General features: G+C 33.3%; 1 protein-coding gene across 1 annotated transcript in view; it reads right to left on the reverse strand.

Moving 5' to 3' along the window:
* The window catches only part of UNC13C (unc-13 homolog C), a 386,872-nt gene that overhangs the window by 290,625 nt on the left and 70,289 nt on the right, over nt 1–25,958 (reverse strand). The window contains exons 5-6 of the mRNA XM_074236225.1: nt 24,872–24,987; nt 20,908–21,071 (exon numbers count right to left, since the gene is read on the reverse strand). Coding sequence (XP_074092326.1) covers nt 20,908–21,071; nt 24,872–24,987 — 280 coding nt within the window. The remainder of the gene's footprint in view (nt 1–20,907; nt 21,072–24,871; nt 24,988–25,958) is intronic.

Here is a 25,958-nt window from a genome sequence, read left to right on the forward strand (position 1 = left end):
ATAGAAATGTTAGCTTCAGCAATAAGAGAAGAAAAAGAAATTGAAGGAGTTAGAATTGGGAAGGAAGAGACAAAACTCTCACTTTTTGCAGATGACATGATGGTATACCTAGAGAATCCCAAAAAATCATCTAAAAAACTATTAGAAATAATTAGCAACTTTAGCAAAGCAGCAGGATATAAACAAACCCTGATAAATCCTCAACATTTCTATATATATGACTAGCAAGGTACAGCAGAAAGAGCTACAAAGAGAAATCCCTGTGAAAGTAACTTCAGACAATATAAAATACCTGGGAGTCTACCTGCCAAGGCAGACTCAGAAACTTTTTGAAAACAATTACAAAACACTTCTCATAGAAATAAAATCAAATTTAAATAACTGGACAAACATGAACTGCTCATGGATAGGTCAAGCTAATATAATAAAAATGACAATTCTTCCAAAACTAAACTACTTGTTTAGTGCCCTACCAATCAATTCCAAAAAATTATTTTAATGAGTTAGAAAAAGTTATAAATAAACTTATATGGAGATATAGAAAGTCAAGAATTTCCTAGGATTCAATGAAAAATAAATTTCAAAAGAAGGTGGCTTAGCCTTACCTGATCTAAAAATTATTTTGTAAAGCAACAGCCATCAAAACTGTCTGGTATTGGCTAAGAAATAGAGTGGTAGACCAGTGGAATAGACTAGGTGCAATAACAGGAAATGATTATAGCAATCTGCTGTTTGATAAACCCAAAAAGTCCAGCCATTGGGATAAAAACACTCTCTTTGATAAAAACTGTTGGGAAAATTAGAAGTTAGTATGACAGAAACTTGAATTAGACCAACACCTCACATCCTATACCAAGATAAGATCAAAATGTATACAAGATTTAGATATAAAAAAACAATATTATGAGCAAACTAAGAGATCAAGGAATAGTTTTCCTGTCAGATCTATTGAAAGGGAAGCAGTTTATGACCAAGGAAGAGATGGAGAGCATCATTAAAAATAAACTAGGCAATTTTGACTACATTAAATGAAAAAGCTTTTGCACAGACAAAACCACTATAACCAAGATCAAAAGAAATGTAATAAATTGGGAAACAATTTTTACTAGTATTTCTGACAAAGAGTTCATTTTGAAAAAAAAACAGAACTGAATCAAATTTTTATAACAAAAATCCATTCCCCAATTGACAAATATCAAAGGATATGCAAAGGCAATTTACAGTTGAGGAAATCAAAGTGATCCATAGTCATACGAAAAACTGCTCTAAATTATTACTGATTAGAGAAATGCAAATTAAAGCATCTCTGAGGTACCACCTCACACCTCTCTGACTGGCCAATATGACCAGAAAGGACAATGATCAATGTGGAAAATCTGGGACACTAATACATTGTTGGTGAAGCTGTGAACTCATCCATTTTTTCTGGAGATAAATTTCTAATTATGCCCAAAGGAAAAATGTGCATACCCTTTGATCTAGCAATACCACTACTGGGTCTATACCCTGAGGAGATCACAAAAAAAAATGGAAAAAACATCACTTGTACAAAAATATTCATAGTAGACCTGTTTGTGCTGGCAAAGAATTGGAAATTTGGTAAATGTCCTTCAATTGGGGACTGGTTTAACAAACTGGTGTATCTATGTTATGGAACACTATTGTTCTATTAGAAACCAGGAGGGATGGGAATTCAGGGAAGCCTGGAAGGATTTGCATGAACTTATGCTGAACGAGATAAGCAGAAGCAGGAAAACACTGTACACCCTAACAGCAACATGGAGGTGATAATCAACCTTGATTCCTTAAGTGCAACAACCAGGAACAATTTTGTACTATCTGCAATGGAGAATACCATCTGTATCCAGAGAAAGAACTGTGGAATTTTAACAAAGATTATAACCTTCAAATTAGGGGAAAAAAACTGTTATTTTATTATGTAATTTTGCTATCTCATACTTCATTTTTCCTCATTAACAATGAGATTACTCTTTCATCAACATTCAATTGAGATCAATGTATACCACGGAAATAATATAAAGACTAACAGAATCCCTTCTGTGGGGGTTGGGGGAGGGAAGCAAGAATGCAGAATAAATTGTAAAACTCAAAAATAAAATCTTTCTAATAAAATAACAAACCTATCAGAAATCATATGATTATATCAATAGATGCAGAAATATCTTTTGACAAAATACAGCACCCATTCCTACTAAAAACACTAGAGAGTTTAAGAATAAAGGGTTTGTTCCTTAGAATAATGAGCAGTATATATTGGAAACCATCCATGAGCTTTATATGCAATGGACATAGTCTAGAGGCATTTCCAATAAGATCAGGGGTAAAACAAGGATGCCCATAATCACCATACTATACAATATCATATTAAAAATGCTAGCCTCAGCAATTAGAGAATAAGAAATTCAAGGAATTAGAACTGGGAAGGAAGAGACAAAACTCTCACTCTTTGCAGATGACATGACATTATAGCTAGAGAATCAAAAAACATCATCCAAAAAGCTACTAGAAACAATTATCCGGGTGGCTAGGTGGCACAGTGGATAGAGCACCGGCCCTGAAGTCAGGAGTTACCTGAATTCACATCCGGGCTCAGCTACTTAATAATTACCTAGCTGTGTGGCCTTGGGCAAGACACTTAACCCCATTTGCCTTGCAAAAACCTTAAAAAAAAGAACGAAAGAATTATCAACTTTAGCAAAGTCACAGGATATAAAATTAACCCTCATAAATCCTCAACATTTCTATATATGACTGGCAAGATACAGCAGAAAGAACTAGAAAGAGAAATCCCTTTCAAATAACCTCAGACAATATAAAATACTGTAAGTCTACTTGCCAAGGCAGACTCAAAAACTTTTTGAAAACAATTACAAAACACTTCTCACAAATAAAATTAGATTTAAATAACTGGGCAACCATCAACTGCTCATGAATAGGCTGAGATAATATAATAAAAATGACAATTCTACCAAAACTAAATTACCTGTTTAGTGCCCTACCAATCAAAATTCCAAAAAATTACTTTAATAAGTTAGAAAAAGTTATAAGTAAATTTATATGGAGAAATAAAAAGTCAAGAATTTCCAGGGGATTCAATAAAAAATATTGCAAAGGAAGGTGGCCTTACCAGATCTAAAATTATATTATTAAGCACCAGTCATCAAAACTATCTGGTATTGGCTAAGAAGTGTAGTGGTGGATCAGGAAGCCTGGAAGGATTTGCTTGAACTGATGCTGAGTTAGATAAGCAGAACCAGAAAAACATTGTGTACTCTAACAGCAACATGGGGGTGATGTCCAACCCTGATGGACTTGCTCATCCCTTCAGTGCAACAACCAGGGATAATATTGAGCTATCTGCAATGGAGAATACTATCTGTATCTAGAGAAATAATTGTGGAGTTTGATCAAAGACCAAAGATTATTACCTTTAATTTAGGTGAGAGAAAAACCTGTTATCTTATTATGTAATTCTGCTATCTCTTATACTTTATTTTTCTTCCTTAATGATATTATTTCTCTCTCATCACATTCAACTTAGATCAATGTATACCATGGAAACATTGTAAAGACTAACAGACTGCCTTCTGTGGGGTGAGAGGAGGGAAGGAAGATTTGGGGGGAAATTATAAAACTCAAAATAAATAAAATCTTTAAAAAATAAATTAATTAATAAATAAAACCTACATATGATAGACCTTTGGAGAAAGTTGATTGGGGATAGAAAAGAAAATACTTTTTTTCTGTACTACATGGTACTTAAACAAAAATTTACCATATACTATGGCATAAAAACCTTATAATCTAATGCAGAAAGACAGAATTAGTGAATACATCCTTCTGAGATCATAATGCCATAAAAATCACATGTATTAATGAGCCAAAGAGAGAGAGACCTAAAACTATTTGGAAACTAAATAACCTCATTTTAAAGAATGAGTGAATCAAACAACAAATTATAGAAAGAATATTCATCCTAGCTAATGACAATAATGAGACAACATATTAAAACTTATGTGATACAGCCAGGGCAGTTATCCTGGAATATATTATATATTTAATTGTTTACATGAATAATTTAGGAAAAGGTTGAAATCAATGAAGTAAACATGCACCTCAAAAATGAGAGAAAAACCAAATTAAAAGCCCCCCAATTAAATACTAAATTAAAAACTCTAAAAGTTAAAGGGGGAAATTAATAAAATTGAAAGCAAGAAAACTATTGAACTAATAAATAAAAACTAAGAATTGGTTTTTATGAAAAAAACTATAAAAATGATAAATATCTGGCTAATTTGATTAAAAAAGAACAGATAAAATCAAATTTCTTGTATCATAAGTGAAAAAGGTAAACTCACCACGAATGAGGAGGAAAATAAAGTAATAATTCAGAATTATTTTGCTCAACTGTATGCCAACAAATTTGATAATCTAATTGGAATAGATGAATATTTACAAAAATATATGTTGCCCAGGTTAAATGAAGAGGAAATTAAATATGTAAATAACCCCATCTCAGAAAAAGAAATTCAACAAACCATTATTGAACTCCCTAAGAAAAAAATCTCCAGGGCCAGATGGATTCACAAGTGAATTCTATCAAATATTTAAGGAACAATTGGTTCCAATTCTATATAAACTCTTTGGAAAAATAGGTGAAGATGGAACTCTACCTAACTCTTTCTATGACACCAATATAGTGCTGATACCTAAACCAGGAAGAGTCAAAACAGAGAAAGAAATTATAGACCTAAAACCCTAATGATCATAGGTGAAAAAATCTTAAATAAAATCTTAGCAAAGTTATTAGAGCAAATTATTGCTAGGATAATATACTATGACCAAGGAAGATTTATTCCAGGATTGCAGGGTTAGTTCAATATTAGGAAGTTAGTATCATTAACTATAACAATAAGAAACCTATCAGAAATCATATGATTATCTTATAAAGCATCAGTCATCAAACTGTCTGGTATTGGCTAAGAAATAGAGTGGCACATCAGTAGAATATACTAAGTGCAAAAGAGATAGTAGGAAGTGATTATAGTAATCTGCTACTTGATAAACCCAAAGAGACCAGCTTTTGGATAAAACCTCTCTCTTCAATTAAAAACTGTTGGGAAAATGGGAAGTTAGTATGGCTGAAATTTGGATTACACCAACATCTCACACAAAGATAAGATCAAAATGGATACAGGATTTATACATAAAAGACAATATTATGAGCAAACTAGGAGATCAAAGAATAGTTTACCTGTCAGATCTATGGAAAGGGAAGCAGTTTATAATCAAGGAAGAAATGGAATTAAATAATTTTGATCAAATTAAAAAGCTTTTGCACAGACAAAATCACTATAACTAAGATCAAAAGAAATATAGTAAATTGAAAAAACAATTTTATAACCAGTGTTTCTGACAAAGTATTCATTTCTAAAATATGTAGAGAACTGAGTCAAATTTATAAAAAAAAGCCATCCCCCAAATTGAAAAATGGTCAAAAGTTATGCAGAAGCAATTTACAGATGAGGAAATCAAAGCAATCCATAGTCATATGAAAAATTGCTCTAAATCATTACTGATTAGAGAAATGCAAATTATATCATCTCTGAGGCACCACCTCACACCTCTCAGACTGGCCAATATGACCAGAAAAGTCAATGATCAATGTTGGAAGGGATATGGGAAATCTGGGACACTAATACATTGTTGTTGTAGCTGTGAACTCAAGTAGCCTTTCTGGAGAGCCATTTGGAATTATGCCCAAGGGGCAATAAAAATGTGTTTACCCTTTGATCCAGCAATACCATACTAGATCTATACCCTGAAGAGATTATGAAAATGGTAAAAACATCACTTGTATAAAAGAAATATTCATAGCAGCTCTGTTTGTGGTGGCAAAGAATTGGAAATTGAGTGAATGTTCATCAATTGAGGAATGGTTGAACAAATTGTGGTATATGTACATTATGAAACACTATTGTTCTATTAGAAACCAGGAGGAATGGGAATTCAGAGAAGCCTGGAAGGATTTGCATGAACTGATGCTGAGCGAGATGAGCAGAACCAGAACATTGTACAATATGACAGCAACATGAGGTTGATGATCAATCTTAATGGACTTGTTCATTCATCAGTGCAACAATCAGGGACAATTTTAGGGTATCTTCGATGGAGAATAACCATCTTTACCCAAAGAAAGAATTGTGGAGTTTGAACAAAGATCAAAGACTAATACCTTTCATTTTTCTTTAAAAAGTTATCTTATTATGTAATTTTGCTATCTCTTACATTTTATTTTTTTCCTTAAGGATATGATTTCTCCCTCAACACATTCAAATTATATCAATGTATAGCATGGAAACAATGTAAAGACTATCAGACTGCCTCCTTTTTGTAAAGAATTCCTGGGCTGTCTAGGTGGCATAGTGGATAAAGCACTGGCCCTGGAGTCAGGAGTGCCTGGGTTCAGATCTGGTCTCAGACACTTGGTAATTGCCTAGCTGTGTGGCCTTGGGCAAGCCACTTAACCCCGTTTGCCTTGCAAAAACCTAAAAAAAAAAGAATTCCTAGACTGACAGATCAAGGAAGAACAGATATAACTGACTAAATTTACCTCTTATAATTCTTGTGGAATGCTATTATGAAATGCTATTCTTGTAGAAAAGTTGTAAAGATGTGCTCTAGACATGACTTTGGAACTTGTTGAAAGGGAAGGACTGATAATCAAGTGTTACTTTTTTCTACATTGCCTTGGAGGTATGTCTCTTAATGGAGTTCTCTAGAGATCTGTGCTTGACCCTGTGCTATTTAACATTTTTATTAATAACATAGCATAGACGAAACACTTCTCAAATTTGTACATGTCACAAAGGTTGTTGGATAAGTCAGATTGTAAAAAGCCCTCAACAAGATAGAAAATTGGTTCATTATATCATGGAACTGACATGACCAAACAATTCTTTGTCTAAAAGAAATCTGAGGGTGAGACACTGTCACTTATTGTGTGGCCCTTGGCAGTTCATTTAACCCCATTTACCTCAATTTCCTCATATGTAAAATGAGACCACCCGTTCAATTTTGTTGGTCTTTTCAACTGGGCTCAAGATTAAGAGGGATGGACAGTCATTCATATTGTGCCTCTAGAGGTGACATTTTGGGGCTAGCAAAAGATAGACCAGAGGGAAAGCATTTGACAAGAATGTTTTCATTAATCATGAATGAATTTCGGATGTCCAAAGACGATCAGATACTCTCATATACTGATCATAAATGATGTCAACTAGTGATCTGGCCATTATTCCCATGATCCACAGGATAGCTTCTGGATAAACAAAGTCTTCAGGTTCAGGGAGAATTGTAGTTGAAGAGCTGATTAGTACAACTCAACCACCTTACTGACAATTAGACTATCAAGGGCCAGATCATCTATACTGTATTGTCAAAAAATAACAAATGTAAATGCTGACGATTAGGCCATCAAGAGACAGTTTAGCTATACCTTCTTGTAACCAATTTGTTGCCTGAAAAATCATACACTTGTGCTTTGCCCTGAGCACCATGGTGTCTCACTGATATGGGAGGGAACCATATTCATAAGCTAATCCTATAGCAGCTAGACTTTCACCAGAAGTCCTGTAAACTAGCAAATCAGGTCTTGGGGTGAAATGGCAGTAAACAGGATGTTTTTGAACAACATTCCTCTCACTTTAATAACCTTAATGAGCAAGTCATGTCATCATTCATTTCATATTATGACCTTTGATTATAAAGGATAGCTACAAAAAAATGAGTTGATGAAGGAAATGGGAAATCATTCTAATATTTTTGCCAAGGGAAAAGAAAATCACATAGGAGCCTGAAAGATTGGCATGATTGAAACCACTGAACAACCAAAAAAATCTAGTACTAAAATTACAACAAATGTTCAATTGGAATCAATGATGTAATATAGTAGATCTTACTAAGACCTTAAGTAAGAGATCTTACTAAAAAAAATCAGTTGCAGTAACTGACATAGTTTGAAGGACTAGGGAGATGACTATTCCACCATCAGTCTAACCATTAGTTAGTCTATATAGGGAACACTAAAATCAATATCGAATAATACATTTAAGGAAATACAATGATAAAACGGATAGTGTGATGGAGAATGTAAAAAAGTCTTAAAAGCATTGCTTACAATAAGCAGTTGAAGGAACTTGAAATGTTCGGCCTGAGGAAGCAATGATTTAAGAAATATAAGAAAGCTATACACAAGTATTAGAAGGGTTATCACATGAAAAAGCAATAATTGTTCTTTTCCTTGGGTCAGGAGGAAGGAACTTAGAACAAATGTGGTCAAGGAAGTGATAGAGACAAACTAGAGTCTGATATTAGGAAAAAAATCTAAAAATGAGAGATATCCAAAGGTAACAGGGCACATCTTTGGAGGAAATTGGTTCCTCCTTATTTGGGATATTAATGCAATTGTAGAAAATATTCTAGTTTAGTTATAGATTGTAATATAAAGACTTAGATATCCCTTCCAACTGTAGGATTTTCTGTGAATCTTGGAGAACAGTCCAAAAAATTCTGCCAACATATTTTTTTCAGAACAGGAAGCATATAGACTTCTGATTTTTCACTGATTAATAGCTGACAAGATGGAAAACATTAATAATCAAGAATTTCAGACTTTGTCAGCTGCCTTATATTATATGTGAGACAAATAAAACTCAGAAAGCTGAAGTGATTTGCTTAAGGTCAAACTGCAACTTCATACCAACAGTGGAAATGGGGCCCAACTCAACACTTTTCTTTACATTAGGCTGCTTCTTCAATTATAGTTGAGCTCCCAAGATTTCCCACATGAGTTTGTCACCAATTGCATAATGAGTCAAGAGATTGGCTTTCCTTTGCTTTAGAAGGTAATGAGAAGTAAATATTTGGGAAAATGAGCATAATAAGAAAGGAGCACTGAAGAAAGATCAATGAGTCTCAAGTCTGTCTTAGAAGAAACTCTAGAGGAAACAGTGTAGATGAAAGGAAAAATTATCTGCAACGATTAGCAATAGAAACACTTTGAATATTTATGCATAATGATTTTTTATGAAGAGTATAGAATGCTGTATGCATAATGCTGCATCCATCTTAGACACTTGAGAGATTGTATAGAATTCCCAGACCCTTTCTCCTGGTCCAGCAAGCTTTGTGGCTGTTTATAGAACTAGATGAAGGCAATTGGCAAACAGGTGGGAAGGTTAGGCTCCTGGGTGTAACACAAAGCAAGACATTGTGGAACAGAACAGGATGAATAAGCAATAAAAGCCACATGAGCAAGAAAAGAGAAGACTTACACTTTTCTCATTAATCCTATGTATATGTGTCCTACTAAAGTACCATTAATAAAAAAGGCTCTTGTGCAACCAGCTAAGAATTACCTCTATCAGATGAACCTTACATTTTACAAAGGAAAACAAAATACACCCACAAAAAATTAGATTGACTCAGTTGACCAACCCACAGGAATGGAGTACAGTTGTTAAGTAAATCAAGATTAACAGTGAACAGATATCTTTTTTTGTTTTGTTTTCACCATTTAATCATTTAATTTGTTCTATAGGTAAGGTCATAACTTGACAGAGACATAATTATTAATTTTTAAATTCAGGGAAAGTGCAATGAACCATATCTAGACAAAAAGGGGAAAAAAGGTTGGTGAAGGCAGGCGAGGAACTCATCAACTGGCCAATTCTATTGTAACTAATTATTTTTGCCAGTTTGGTGCTAAACTAGAGTATTATTCTCTGCCTAAGTGTTCTTAGTGTTCTCAATTCACTACCCCAAAACAAAGCTCTTTTAAGTCCTAGTTGTAGCTCTTCTAACAAAGATTAAGCACTTGTGAAGCAACTTGAGCTTCTCTTAATCTTTATTAAGGATACTTTAGTGATCAATAAAGAATTTCTGTAAATGCCTCTAGATGATTTAAAGAACAATTTTCTCCAGTACTCCATCTCTGATAAAGGTAATAGAAAACTCCCTTGCTAAGGGGAGTTTATCATACTTGCATATGATAAGCATTTTTTTTCTTTCAGAGATACATTTAATTTCAGAACTGCTGGTTTGTCTTTTTGGTATCACAGAATGCATCAGGAGGTCCCAAAAACTATGTAAGGGAAAGAGGCACCCTGTATGATCTCACAGCATAAAATATTTATAATAAATGAAACTCCTTTCGGCAAAGAGAATAGTCTTCTTATTCTTTCCTAAGTTAGAAAATTGTTTTTATTTCAGATTGATGATTGCTGTTGCCATGTGGGAACTACTTTCTCCAGTCTTTGATCAATCACTTGTCCAAACAGGGAAATCACATACTTTTTCTATGTTCTTATGAATGTTCAAGAATAAATAGCATATTTTTCATGCAATGAATAGAGCTAATAAATTGGAGCCCCAAAGGTAATATTTTGTGAGAAAATGGTAGTCCATTTACAGTAAACTTGAGGGACCCAAGGGAACTGGGAAATATGGAATTAGTGTTCAGATTTTTTACTAGCAAAATAGATTGTTCTTTTCTTTATGACAAACACATAGAAAGGAAATATAATAATTTTCCTTCAGAACTTTTCTTCTAATAAATACTACCCTATTCTTTCTTTCTGGCCCCAATTCTTTAAAAACATGAATATGTGATAAAGAATTACATGTTTGACAACACATTTTTGAGGGACAGAGTGAAAGGAGAGAGAGAGAATAGAGTAAATGGGGGGGGCTAGGATGGAGGGAAATACAGCTAGCAATAGCAACAGTGGGAAAAATATTGAAGCAATTTCTCTGATGGACTTATGATAAAGAATGCTATCCATCCCAAAGAAAGAGCTGATGATAGCTGGAGCACACTTTTTGTTCTTACTTGATTTTTCTTGGGGTTTCTCTTTCTTAGTGTGGGGGGATTATGCTTAATTTTGCAACATGAATATTGTAGTAATGTGTTTCATGGCTATACATTTTTAGCCTTTATCAAGTAACTTGCTTTCTCAATGGGGTTCAATGGGAGGGAAGAAAGGAGAGAATTTGGAACTCAAGGTTTTGGAAGTAAATGTGGAAATTTTTTGTATTAGTTGGGGTAAAAGAAATTAAAAACAACTATATTAATATATGCATATATAAATATAATTTGGAGTGGGACAAAGCCTAACTTTAATAAAGGGGTAGAAGATCATGGCTACTACGTATGGTTGAAAGAGAAAATTATTCACCACACCATATCTTAAAGACCTATAAGATCCAGTCCTGTATCAAAGAGGTGCTAGGTAAATGAACAGCCTTTCGACAAAGTCCAAATAATTTATTTCTGTCCATGTACTCACGAAGGTGACCCTTGAATTGATGTATAGGCTCAGAAATACCAACAAGGCATCTTCTTTAAAGATGGATTAACTTTATAAAATAACCTAAGCAGGTTATATTTTCACTGGGTCTATTAATTTTTTTTTTGGAGACTTATCTTATCCAGGCAGGACATGTCCCATTGTTCATTAATATGGAAGTTTTGACCTAGTATATTTCTGACCTGGGCTAGTTTACCCACTGGATTAATTCTTTCTAGAAAGAAAGCTTCAAGGTGACATGAGAATATTTATTCAATTGACTGTTCAACTATTTTTGAATATATAAAAATACATGGCATAGTGGAAACAGTGCTAGATTTATAGTCAGAAAAGCTAGATTTAAATCTCTTCTTTTATAAAATCTCTCCAACCTTGCATGAGTTACTTAACCTCTTCAATACTCAGTTTTCTCATTTATTATGTGAAGGTGGCTGAATTTGACATATCCTAAGGTATATTCCATTCCAATGATACATTCACACATAATTATTCACTCTGAGTTCAATTACACATTGGGAATAATGTTTATACTGCATTTTTTAATTTGTTTTTGCAAGGCAGTGGGGGTTAAGTGACTTGCCCAAGGTCACACAACTAGAAAATTATTAAGTTATTTGAACTCAGATCCTCCTGACTCCATGGTAAAGGCTCTATCCACTGTGCCACCTAACTTCCCCCTTATATTGCATTTTCAAAACTCTTTTGTTAATATATAATCAAAGACATCTCAACAAAGATATTTCAACCTCTAACAGAAATATGTCTAAAACAGGAGTGTCAAACACATGGCTTGGGGGGGGGGCATGTGAGGTATACAAAGTCATTGGAATTACATTAAAATATAATTAGAAAATATTAAACTAAATAAAAATAAAATAAAATGTAGAAAATGTCAACATGAAACTTTCTAGGTCAATACGCAATTTACAGGGATCCTTATTTATAGTTAGGTCCTACTCCATGCATTTCTATTGAGTTTGACACCACTGCTTTAAAATATTTAATTAAATTAAATGCAATAAACATTTATTAAACACCTGCTATGTCCAAGTCACTGTAACAGGTCAGGAGATAAAGTAAAAAATAAAATACACCTTGAGGGTTCCTGCCCTCAAGGAGCTTTCATTCTAATAGAGAGATCAAAAATGCTTCATGTATAGGCAGCTAGGTGGTGCAGTAGATAGAGCACCGGCCCTGGAGTCAGGAGTACCTGAGTTCAAATCCAGCCTCAGACACTTAATAATTAGCTAGATGTGTGGCCTTGGGCAAGTCACTTAACCCCATTGCCTTGCAAAAAAACCTAAAAAAAACTGCTTCATGTAGGTAGTAGTACCTGAACTATACTTTGTAAGAGATTAGGGATTCCAAGAGATGGGGGTGAGAATGTAGTATAATCTCAACATGGGAGGTAATCTGTGCAAAGAAAGAGGCAAGATATAAAATGTCATTTACAGAGAATTTACCTAAGTCATTCCTACTAAAATAAAGGCCATGTGAAGGGTAGTTATATATCAGTGAGAACAAGACAAAATTCTGAAAATATTTTCAGTAAAGATCTTATCAATATATACTAAAATTAAAACCAAGTATTTGATTATATAATTATAATCACAATGATTATAGTCTGAAGATCTGGAAAAACAAAACAACCTCATATTGATTGGTAAACAAATCTTAGTCCAGAGCAAAAAGTGAAAAAAATGCACCTATATGGAGGATTCTAGATTTCTTAATTGTGCTATGTCAATGAAGTATGAAGAATCAGAATAACTTTCCCCATCTTATTCTGATTTTCTATTTTCAAATGGAACCAGTTTTGAAAACCACAGAAGATGAAAAAAAAATCCTATTTAAATCATTTAATTTATTGAGGTCCAGCTATATGACCAGATTATTTTTGTTGAGGAAGAAGAAAAACAGGGACCTCTGATTTCATTAACTTTGCAGGAAGATAATTTCCTCCAAAAATGCAGATCAGCAACTTTCTGAATCTTATATTGTATCTTCTACATTTATCCAGGGGTGTCCTCATAATTCTCATATAGTTCTAAATTTAAAAGTTCATAGACAATTTTTGAGAGTGAGGGCACTATAGCTCTTTAAGGTATACAAATAACTTTACAAATATTTCATTTTATCTTCTCCAAAACCCTGGGATACTATAATTATCCCTATTTCACAGTTGAAGAGACTGAAGCAAGTCAGAGTTTGCACAGGGTGTCCAAGGATTATATAGCAAGTAAGTGTCTGAGGCTTGATTTGAACTCATATCTTTGGGACTCCAAACACAGTACTCTAACCACTGTACCTCCCAGGCAGTGAGAGGGGAAGAAACTTGTACAGAATCATACAATCAATGTCAGAAATGGAATCTGAATGAAAGACATCCTCCCATTCAAGTACTGTCTTTCAATTAGAACTTCATATATAAAAGTGTAATAGTCAAATTATACTTTGGATTTTATTGTGCTGATGCACCAAATTCAATGCACTCAGTTTACAAATATAAGATGACATATTGCTTTGTAATCTCTATATGTGTCTGTCTATCTCATATTTTCCTACTTAAGAATGGCAGCTTGCCATAAAGGATACCTTGAGTCAGTAAGATTTGTTTCTGACCCTTTCTTTTTTTTAAAAGTTATATACATATAGAGATAGATATACAGATATACATATACATAAAGATATAGATATAGATAACTACACTACACGTACACACACTGCTCAAGACCCCAGGCAATGCCTGTGTATGCAGTCTTTGGAGCATGCCCAGATCCTGAGGATCATTTTGCTTACTCCTTGGAGGGGGTGTGGTTAGCTCCTTTGATGAATTGTTTTCTTTGATTTTTAAGCTGGTGAGACATTGTTCTAGATTTTGAGCTCTCAGAAATGAGACTGAGGGTGTATTTTTCTATTCTTTATTTTCTTTCCTCATTTTCAATTGCTGGCAGTCATGGAACTGCAGAGTTGGGAGCATAAGCTATGGCTACCTTGGAGAAATATTCCAGAAAGGATGTTGCAGTCAGCCAGCTTGATAGCGAAACTTAGAGAAGCCAAAATACTTGAAGTCTGGGAGGGATTTTGGAGTTGAAGCTGGGACAACACTATATAGAATGAGTCAGTGGTGGGAAGGGGGAGAAGAATTATGTCTCCTAGAAATAGTAGGGTAAGATTATATATTTCTGATTATATATTTTGTTGTTTTGGGTATTCCACTTAGAATATTGATATTTTAAAATAAATTGATATGAATTTTTTTAAAAGCACTAGATAATTTTTTAAATGTAAAAGCTTACTCTCTTTTTTGGGGGGGTCAAGTAAATTCTCTTCTGTGGCATATGTACAGGATATATATACTGATAGAATCTTTTCCTTAGACTTAATCACTGAATTTGCATTGCCTCAGTCAAACTGAGACCTGGGAGAGATTTTAGCTTCAAAGGTCAAGGTTTCCTACTGTATCCAGGACTATCTCCAATCTTCCTGATCTCCATCTTGCCATGGGATGCTGTTGTCCTAGAGGAGGAAAAAGTGTGACTGGTACACAGCATTACCACACTTAAGTCTAATTCCCTTGTAACTCACAGCACCTTCCTATTGTCATGGTCCTTTTCGAGAATAAAGGACACTAGAACAACTATTGATGGAATTGAGTATTGTAATATGGGATATATATATAGATAGATAGATAGATAGATAGATAGATAGTTAGATATAAGCATCTTTCATCAATTTTTTTCTGTGTGATCACATTCTCTAAAATATGTCCATAACTTGATGCATCATTTTAATGCAACATGAAAACAGAAGCATCTGGTTGTATGCAATATCTAAAGGGGATCCCTAGGCATTCTGGGACATTTGGGACTCTGTATTTTATGTCCTCCATGAAGGGGTAAGGGGATTTGACAAACACATTTCCATTAAAAAAAAAACAAAAAAGAAAACAGAAGCATAGTAGAATACTATATTCTCTCCGATTATAGTCAATTTGTTGGTGGTTATCCATCATTCTCAAGGAGGACCAAAATGACATCTGTATATTGGGATCAAAGTACAATGTGTCTGAATGTGACTGATCTGAGCTTGCATATGAGCTTGAAAGGCTCTATCACAGACCAGACACAAATGATACATATGAACATTTGAAGTGATGATGGTTTTAAATTCACACATCTTTTCAGTTACCATAATTCTGTTTTGTTCAAAGAGTACAGCACCTTCTTTGATGTGTACTGGGTGATCCTATGCCAGTTTCTCCCATATCTCACAATCATTTCCAAAGTTCTTCAGAAGCTTTGAGAGTATCCTTGTGTTACTTCTTCTGATCTCCATTTGAGTGCTTGTTTCATGTGAGTTCTCTGTAAAATATGTTCGACATTTGAACAATATGACCAAACTGTTAGAGTTGTGCCTTCCACAGTAGAGTCTGAAAGTCCAGACTTCAGTTCAAGTAAGTACTTTAGTGTCCAGTACCTAACTTGCCAGATGATTTTCAAAATCTTGCTAAGACAGTTCAAACAGAAGCAATTCAGTTTCATAGTGCTGGTATACCATCCAGGTTTCACAGGCATTTAATAATGAGTTTAACAAAACATTTTTGTAGACTTTTAGTTTGGGAGATAATCTCTCCTCATCTACATTTTTTTTTTAGAATCTTCCAAATACTGGGGTAGCTGTGACATCATGCTTATCATCTATGTAGACATCCTTGAAAGCAAAAAGAGTTTTTGGAGTAACTGATGGTTCCACATATGAATGGCATGGTGCTGGCTGGTGGAGGATCTATATTAATTGGCAGACCAAAATTAGCATAAGGAACAGGGAATCAATCCATAAACTGTTGTAACCCAGACTCAGAGGCTACACTGAGTATATTTTGCTATATTCACTCTTGTACTGAAATTAGTGAGAATTAAAATATGTTGACTTAATTTGGAGAGTTTTGTCATTATTTGTAGACTTTTCCACCTCTAAGACAGATTTTAGAGCATAAACTATAATTACCTTCATGCCAATCTTTTTTGCTAATGCTTAACATGAGCACTACACTAAAATGTAGTCACATGACTCATAAAGTAAGATTTCTTATTGTCTCTTGAAGCACAGGAAAAGCAAGATGCCAACTTCTTCATTTGTCTCTTCAAGAAGAAATGTCTTAGTCTTTTATCTAAAACATTTTTATCTTCTGTTTTCATAAATAGCAAGAATTTCAAGAAAGATGATTTACTTCCTCAAGCGGCATTTCTATCAGTAACTGGACAAGGAAATCACATTAATAGTGCAAGATCAATTGTCTATAGGTCTATAAACATTGTATAAAGTAGGTTTATCTTAGCATCCCATTCCTCCATTACTGAGGAATTAGAAGTTGCCTGTTCAAAATGTGGATCATTCTGTATTTTTCTTCATTTAATTGTCAAAGAATGCATCATTAAATGCCTTGCTATTAGTGAAAAACTTTTCTGTCATTTGTCTAGTACTGTTCTTACAAAAAAGAAATAATCTATTCATTTCTAGGACAATACTCAAACTTTTCCAATATGGTACAAACTGCTAGATTTTCCATTTTGTTGACTCAGTAATTAAGAATACATGGTTACCTCCTCACTGAGATGAATATGACTTTCATATTGTGTTTACTGTTAATCATTGTTCAACTATGATTCAAAACTTTTGAAGCTGTCCCTTCTGTTTTTAACCTGATGTTCTACAGAACAAACTTATTGCTCATAATTATGATGAGTGAACTACTTTTAGACTGTTGATTCAGATTTGTGGTTTAGTAAATTTTACATTTACATTTTTATATGAATTTGACTCGCTCCTAAATTATCTTCATGAGGGTAGGTACTACATATAATCAATATTCTGTCAACCTGAGAGTACCCAACTCTGTACTTTTTACCCCATGAGCATCAGTGTTTCCTGCTGGGGCTGCTAGGCAGAAAGAGAAAGAAAGGGAAGAATGTGATAAAAAATATTGCATGAAACTGAATGCTATGTTTCCTCTTTTCAACTTGACTACTTGTCTTGTTCTATGTGAATAGGGGTAAAATTTTAAGCTTCTTCATGACTAATAAGAATAGCAATGAAAACAATACAATTAAGGTGATTTTTAAAAGCAGTTTAGCCAACAGCTGTCTCTGGAATCCTCTTTTGTTTTTTTAGGCTTTTTTTTTTCAAGGCAATGGGTGGCTTGCCCAAGGCCTTGGCAATTATTAAGTGCCTGAGGGTGGATTTGAACTCAGGTCCTCCTGACTCCAGGAATGGTGCTCTATGTACTGCTCTACCTAGATGCCCTGGGATCCTTTTCTGAAGCAATTTTGCTGTTTTTTTTTTTTTTAAATTTAGCTATGTCCATGGGAAAATGTTTACTTTACTCTAAACCATTAGTTGTTCTTTTATTTTAATTGCATTAAAGTTCTACCATTAGCAATATGCTAATGTGAAAAATCACTAATTAATTGGCATAGTGAAAGGCAGAATTCAAGAGCACAGTACATTATCATCATTAGTATATCTCATGAATTAGAAAAGTGTACCCAATTTCTAACAAAAACAAAAAATACCTACCTATAAACTAGGCTTTTCTAAATTACAAGAGAAGGATACAATGTTGAGGATAGCATGAGAGCTCATGTTAGAGCTATGCTACAGAGCAGGAAGGGAAAAGCTAAAGGTAGACATCCATTGGTAAGAACAAATTGAAGAACAGTTGGACACTTATGAAGTAAAAAAAATCTGGAAACATATGAGTGCCCTTGATTGTTGAATGGCTGAAGACATTGTATGACATTCAAAACTCACAATATTTGAGAAAAGAAAGGAATCTCATCAGTCATTTAATTCAACCCATAAAACAAAATATATTCCAATTATAAAAAATTCAATGAATGACTGTCCAGCTTCAGCTTGAGGACATCCAAAGAAATGAAACCCACTGCTTCTTGAGGAAGACTTTTACATTTTAGATAACTTATTTCATTGTGAAATTTTCTTTATGTTTAACTTAAATTGTCAACTTCTACCAATGGTTCCTAGCTTGATCATTTGTAGGAAAATAAAACTAATTTAACTCTTCCTATCTGTGAAATACTTTCAAATACTTGAAGACAGCTTCATGTCCAAGTCTTCTCTTCTCCAGGGTAAATATATTTGGTTTCTTCAATTGATCCTCATATGACATGGAATCAATGCCTTAAAACATTATGACTGCATTCTCTGGACATGGTTTATCAGTGTCCTTCTTAAACTTTTGTGCTTAGAACTGAACACAATACTTGAGTACAATAAAACAGTTTCCTCTGCATTTCTACTGGTTTTGTCTTCTCCTATATTCCAAAATTATATAAACATTTCTGAAAGTCATTTTGCATTAATTCATTTTAAGTTTATAGCCCACTCAAAAGCTTATATTTCATTAATAACAATGGTTATATATCTATTCCTCAATAAAATAGAAGCAACAAAATGGATTAAAAAAACCAGAATCCTACAATATATTTTTTTACAAGAAACATATTTGAAGCACAGAGTAAAGATAAGGACTGGATCATAATATATTGTACTTCATTTGAAACAAAAAAAGAAGGGGTAGCAATTGCAAAGCAAAAGCAAAAATAAATCTAATTAAAAGAGATTAGGATTGAAGTAGAAACTCTATTTAAAAATAGGTTTAGACAATATAAAACACTTGGCCGTCTATCTACCAAGACAAATCCAATAACTATATGAGGACAATTACAAACCACTCTTCACACAAATAAAGTCAGATCTACACCACTGGAAAAATTTTAATTTATCAAGGTTAGACTGAGTCAATATAATAAAAATGGCATTTCTACTTTAAAATACATTTATTCAATGCCATACAAATCAAATCTCCCCTCTCTTATTCTTGTAAATTTAATTTTGTGTATGTGCTTAAGAACATGTTATCTAATCCAGGTGTCTTAAATTCATCAAGACACTTAGGCTTACTATTTCATATCATTGATATTAACTCCTTGTTAGTAATTTTTGTTCTGTCCTTACCAGTATAAAGATAAGGTGGTTCATAGCATGTTCAAATTTGTTTCTCTCTCTCCTTTGACTTCTAATTAAATTCTACTTATCATGATTCTTCACTCTGATTTTTGGAATTTTTCATATGAATATAGATTCTTAATTTACATACCATCCCTTTCCTAACCTCTTTATTTAGAATGGAGTATATTTCTTAATATATGTATATATATATATATATATATATATATCTATGTATGTGTGTAAATTATATAATTTAATTATATAATGTAAGTAATATTAAAAATAATGTGTATAATAGATCATTAAACATGATATTCACATTCACATTACTAAAGATAATAGATGAGCAAGGTAGGAGCAAGTAATACCTATTAATAAGGTATATTCTTTATTTAAAACAAACATGCTAGATCAAATGGAGAGGGAGGGAATTACCAATTTAAAAATGTAAATGTCAATTTATTATGCAACAATGTTTTATCATATTAAATAACAGATTTAAGAAACATAGGAAGGCTTATGTGAAGTAATGGAAACTGAAGAACATATAAATAGGACTATGATAAATGCAACTACTATGTAGCTACAAATGAAAATTAGACTAAAAAACAGATCAACTTATGGGAAATGCAATGACCAATCCCAATTCAAAAGAACAGATGATTAATAACTTTTCCATCCCATTTGCAAGCAGGGAAAGGTGGGGAGGTGTACAGCAATGGGACATTTGCTATTAGTTGTAATCACTGTCAACTGTGTTGGCTTTACTGTTTTATTATTTTTTTGTTTGTTTTTTCCTTAAAATATCTTATTATAAAAGACATTGGTAAAACTTGTTTTTCAAAGAAAAAAATGGCAACCATGAATTCTGTCAATCTTCTAGGTTGATGTCAATGATTGAAGCTGGACAAATTACAAAGTATTACAGAACGATACAGAACATCATTCAGAAATCATTACTGAATAGGCAAAGGATTGTTTTACATCTCTTGTAAAAAATAAGAACAAAATAAAACATGGCACTTGAAGATCAAACTAAGTGCCCAATTAATACCTTTGGAAACTAAACTTTACATAGACATTACATTTTTGAATTGTAATGTGTTTTCAGATCAAAATTAGTTTTTATAATTTTCTGAAATTTTAAAACATTCCTTTTAAAAAAAGCTAAAAAAGCAATAAATTAGAAAACATGCCTAAAGTACCAAGGTACCAATATAAAGATATTCAACAGAGCTTTCACAAAGGCAAAGATATCTTCAATCTGTAGCATGGGAAGTGACAGTGGGAAAAAATGAAGGATGAGAGACTACCAAACTCTTTATCTCTTTATTTTTTTTCCAAATTGTAGTTGGCTTGATATTACCAACTCTGATCAGAATTTCATTTTAAAAAGGGCAATACAGATGTGAGATTTCTCTCTTTTCCTTTAGATTCTCTCAGAGCTTTAAAAAAAAAGATCCAAAACAATTGCTATACTCACGTCATTGCTTGATAAATAGACTCAATTCCATAACGCATTGCAAATTCATCTACTATTTCTTGGGATGCATCATCAAAGAAAACCTTCCAGGCTTCATCTCCTTTGACTTCTGGAATTTTCACTCCACCATTAAATTTAACTTCAGTCAGGTAATGGAACAGGTTCTAAAGATAAGAGGGTTTTGAATTGTTCAGGGATTCCTTAATGGAGACCAGAACTGTTTAAATATAATTCACAGCAAAATACATATTATTTTTTGCTTCTAAAGGTTTCTTACCTAGTGTCTGTCTTTTAATTCTCCTGGGAAAATAGCAACAAGAACACAGCACATTTTTAATCCAACCCTTCCTTTCCTTCAGAAACATTCCTGCTTTCAATTCTAGCCATCTACATGGACCTACTTCATCAAATGGTTTATTCAAAAACATTTTTGACATCTATCTTCCCTGCAAGAAAACTATCTTCAGGCCAACAAGAAAGTCCCTATAGGTAAAATTTGCTAGTGCTGAGAAATACTGACAATGCATATGCTTTTGAATTGCTAAGCATAAATTGATTAACTGATATGACTTCCTTGGACTTCCAGTCAAATACTGAGCCTGGGGGAACAATCTGGTCTTTATGACTATATGAAAACAAAGAATAGGTAAATATTGTATAGGAGTGTCAAAATAATACAGATAAAGCTAAAGTCAAGTATTCTAGACTTTTACTAATAACTCAGTCAAGGACTCCACAATACTTCAGAATATTAAGGGATTGTAGTATTGACATAAGCTGTCAGTTGGAGAATGCTATCTAATATCACATCCTCTTCTGGTTCTGGAACCAGCATAAAGGAATAAGAAATAAAATCTATATAAGTAGTACCATTTAATGGGCCTCTTCTCTTCCTATATTCTGGTGTTATAACTTCCTTTCCTTCATGCAAGTCAAAGAACTTTTGTGAAATTAAAAAAAACTGATTCAAATTTCTGGAACAGAAAGGAACTATGTTTTAAATAGAGGCATTTAACTTGGAGGTAGAGGGGGCTGTATTTTATGAACTTTTTTAATAAGATGAACTTTCATAATTGTATTTTAATATAATTGATTTCTTACTCAGTCATATGTATTTTGCTTTATGCATTTAAAAAAGATTATTCTGAAAACCAGTCCACAGGCTTTACCAGACTGCACAAGAGTTCTATGACACAAAAAAAATTAAGGACCACTGGTCCAGAGGGACAAGAGGAATGGATTTGAAGTCAAGATGATCTGGGTTCAAATCTTGTCTCAGATATATACTATACTATCAGTGTAACCTTAGACAAATTATTTAGTCTCTCTCTGACTCAGTGTTATTATCTATAAAATGAAGATAATGAAAACACTTATCTATTAAGATTGAAATTATATATATATATATATATATATATATGTACATATTAAATGAAATACCCCTTTGTAAAACTTAAAGTACCATATAAATATGCTACTACTATTGTTGGTATTATTGTCATAGTGGGACTTGAAATCCAAGTAACTTTGTGAGTTAAATCACTTAAATTTTATGGAATAGTTCTATATAATTATAGTTTAGACAAGTGAAAAAGCTGTTGCAGTCAGAGGAAGGGCCTGGGTTAGAATCCTGCCCCTGCCATTTGCTACCTGAGTGACCTTAGCAAAGTCCTTTATTCTATCTGGGCCCATGGTCCTCATTTAGAAAAATGAGGTAGTAGATTAGATAACCTGTATATTCTTAAAACTATGATCTTCTATATTTCTGAAAGTTATTGTCAAAAACAAAAGTCATAATTATTTCTTTAAATTTCTCTAAATTTCTTTAAATGTCCAGGAAGCCACTATAAATGAAAACATCTAGATAAATGCATCTCTTCACCTTTGTTCCTCATCATATTCATATGATGACCACATACTCTGATTTATTCAAAAATTGTTTATTTCATCTTTGCCCCTACTACAAAACATGTGGAAGGGAAGCCCTAGTGTATGCAAATGGGCCTCTTTTAAGACACTGGCGTACCTCTTTCAAATATGGCAGTCACTTTCCAAGTAGAAGAAATGTTGAGGTGAACATAAAAGCACAGCTCCTGGCACTGGAAGGTGCTTAATAAATGTTTAATTACAGACTTAAATTCAATAATTATATTTCACTTCATACTTTTGAAAGAGTAGGGAAAAAAGTACCTTAAGAGAATCTTTTTCAACAACTAGGTTCCAGGTGAGAAGCACTGTTCTACTTTTAAATTGTGAAGTAAGTCATTAATCAATTTATGAATACTTAGTTATTCTAGCTCTATACAAGGTCTCTTAATGTTCTGAACTACATCTAAAGAATACATTTTGAGCTCCAAGGCCTTTTATCAACTGACTCTTCTCTTACTTAATATCAGTTAAACCACTGTTACTTTCTACCTTCAAATTACTACTTGATTCACCACTTTCATGAAGTCTTCCAAATATGTCAATATGTTTTGATATTTTTCACATTCATAATTTTGATGAGAAATAACATGGTGAAAACAAGACCACCCATGTAGTCAAGAAGACTTGGTTCTCACTCTGTCACTGATCTATGTGTCACTATGAGAAAATCATTAGCAAATTCTAGGTCTTTCTAATATTCTAGGCAAATCTTCAAGATTAAAAATGACTCTGCCTTTTTGGTGGAGCTCTGAACTCATCTAAACTTTCTGGAGAGCAATTTGGAATTATGCCCAAAGGGCAACAAAAATGTGCATACCCTTTGATCCAGCAATACCACTATTGGTCTATACCCTGAAGAGATAATGAAAAAGGGTAAAAACATCACTTGTACAAAAATATTCATAGCAGCCCTGTGGTCACAAAGAATTGGAAATTAAGTGAATGTCCTTCAACTGGGGCATAGCTTAACAAACTGTGGTACATGTATGTCATGGGATGCTATTGTTCTATTAGAAACCAGGAGGGAGGGGAATTCAGGGAAGCCTGGAAGGATTTGCATGAACTGATGCTGAGCAAGATGAGTAGAACCAGAAAAACACTGTATACCCTAACAGCAACATGGGGGTGATGGTCAAGCTTGATGGACTTGCTCATTCCATCAGTGCAACAATCAGGGACAATTTTGGGCTATATGTGATAGAGAATATCATCTGTATCCAGAGAAAGAATTGCAGAGTTTGAACAAAGACCAAGGACTATTACCTTTAATTTAGGGGAAAAAACATTATCTTATTATGTTATTTTGCTGTCTCTTATACTTCATTTTTCTTCCTTAAAGATATGCTTTCTTTCTCAGCACATTCAACTTAGATCAATGTATACCATTGAAACAATGTAAAAACTAACAGACTGCCTTCTGTGGGGGATGGGGGAGGGAAGCAAGATTAGGGGAAAAATTGTAAAACTGAAAATAAATGAAATCTTTCTAAAAAAAATATTCTGCCTTGGTGAAGGGAATTTCACATCATCAGTTCTATACACTAAATAAATTTCAGGTTCTCTAAAATCTGTTTCCTTCCCCAAAAGATAAAAAGATGGTTCATTAAAAGGGTAAGTTGTGTTAGCTAAGTTTCCCTTATACTGCAAGTTCTCTAAGCAAAATTCTCTACCTAACCATTTATTCATTCATGCATGCATCTAGAATTTATTAAGCACATATATGTGGCAGTCACTACACTAGGCACAAGTGGTAAAGTGACAAAAGATAAATGATCTTTCCATCAATGGGAATATATTATATTCATGGAAACAATTCATATGTAAGTAAATAAAAAAGTAATTTGGAGAAGTGAGGGGCATTCAGTCTGTATTGACCAACAAAAGACTTCAGGGGAATGCTGTGCTATGACTAAGTTAATTTTTTGCACTTCCCATTAGCATTATCTAATACCAGAATCTACACAATGTAGACATTTAATAAACACAATATCCTAGAGATCCACATATGATATTCAATTATATTTGATTTACTTACCTCATGCAAACATGTATACTGTATATGATATGGTGCAACTTTCTCCTCTCCTTTTATTTCAACATTGATTTTCAGCCTAATGGCACCAGATACTGCTGATTTATCTGTCCGTTTCTCTGATGAAAAGAAAAGAAATTGGTTAGTCATTTTCAGCAGTACCATAATTCTATGTCACAAGAATTTATAAGCTCAAAGCAAGTTAAATATATTAAAAGTGAATATTTCTAACTCTATCAGATATGTCCACTGAGTAATCATGATTCACTTTAGTCAGATTCTAAAATGAAATCCCTATTTCTGTATATGATTGCTAAGATCCCCTTCAATTACTAAATGCTTCTTAGAAAATTGCTATATTTCGTTTTTATATCCCCTGTCCCTACTCAGAGAGCCATACTTTGTAACAAAGAATAAAAAGAGATTGGAAAAAAGTGGTTCAACAAAACTAACCAACATACTGAGTCTGACAATACCTGCATAGTTTCACAACCATAGTTGTCCAGCTACAAAAGACCCACCTTCAGTTCAAGTCAAGTTCTAAGTCCTCTCAGAGTCAACATCTAGAATGGGGTGGGTCAACAGGTAATGAATATTTTTTTTATCCATACAATAGATGAATACCGTCTACTAGGATGTGGAGAAGTCATTATAGATGTTTGTCACCAATGAACTCACAAATACTTTAACTACTGGAGTAACAGTATCATTAACACAAGTCAACATGTTTAATAATAGCAGATACTTCTATAGATGGATATAGGTATATTTATCATGTTTAGGATTCTGACAAAGGTGATAATCAGGATGGTAATGGAAATCATCCAAACTAATGGGGCAAATGAAGGTAAGGTCATTGATGTTTATGGATACAATAGAAGTTTCATTTTGCTCTGAAATTTTAACAAATAAAATGAATGATTGGGGATCTCTCTCTCTCTCAGCTGTTTGGAAGATATCAGAAGCTTCTAAATTTGAAGTGAAAATGGAGGCAGAAGAGAAATAAAGGAAAGCAAAAAGAATGATGATATACATAGTTGAAAGGAGGGATAGAAGCAAAATCATAGTAGCTTTATTTACAAATTAGAAA

The sequence above is a fragment of the Macrotis lagotis genome, chromosome 4, assembly GCF_037893015.1.
Source record: "Macrotis lagotis isolate mMagLag1 chromosome 4, bilby.v1.9.chrom.fasta, whole genome shotgun sequence".
Lineage (NCBI taxonomy): Eukaryota > Metazoa > Chordata > Mammalia > Peramelemorphia > Peramelidae > Macrotis > Macrotis lagotis.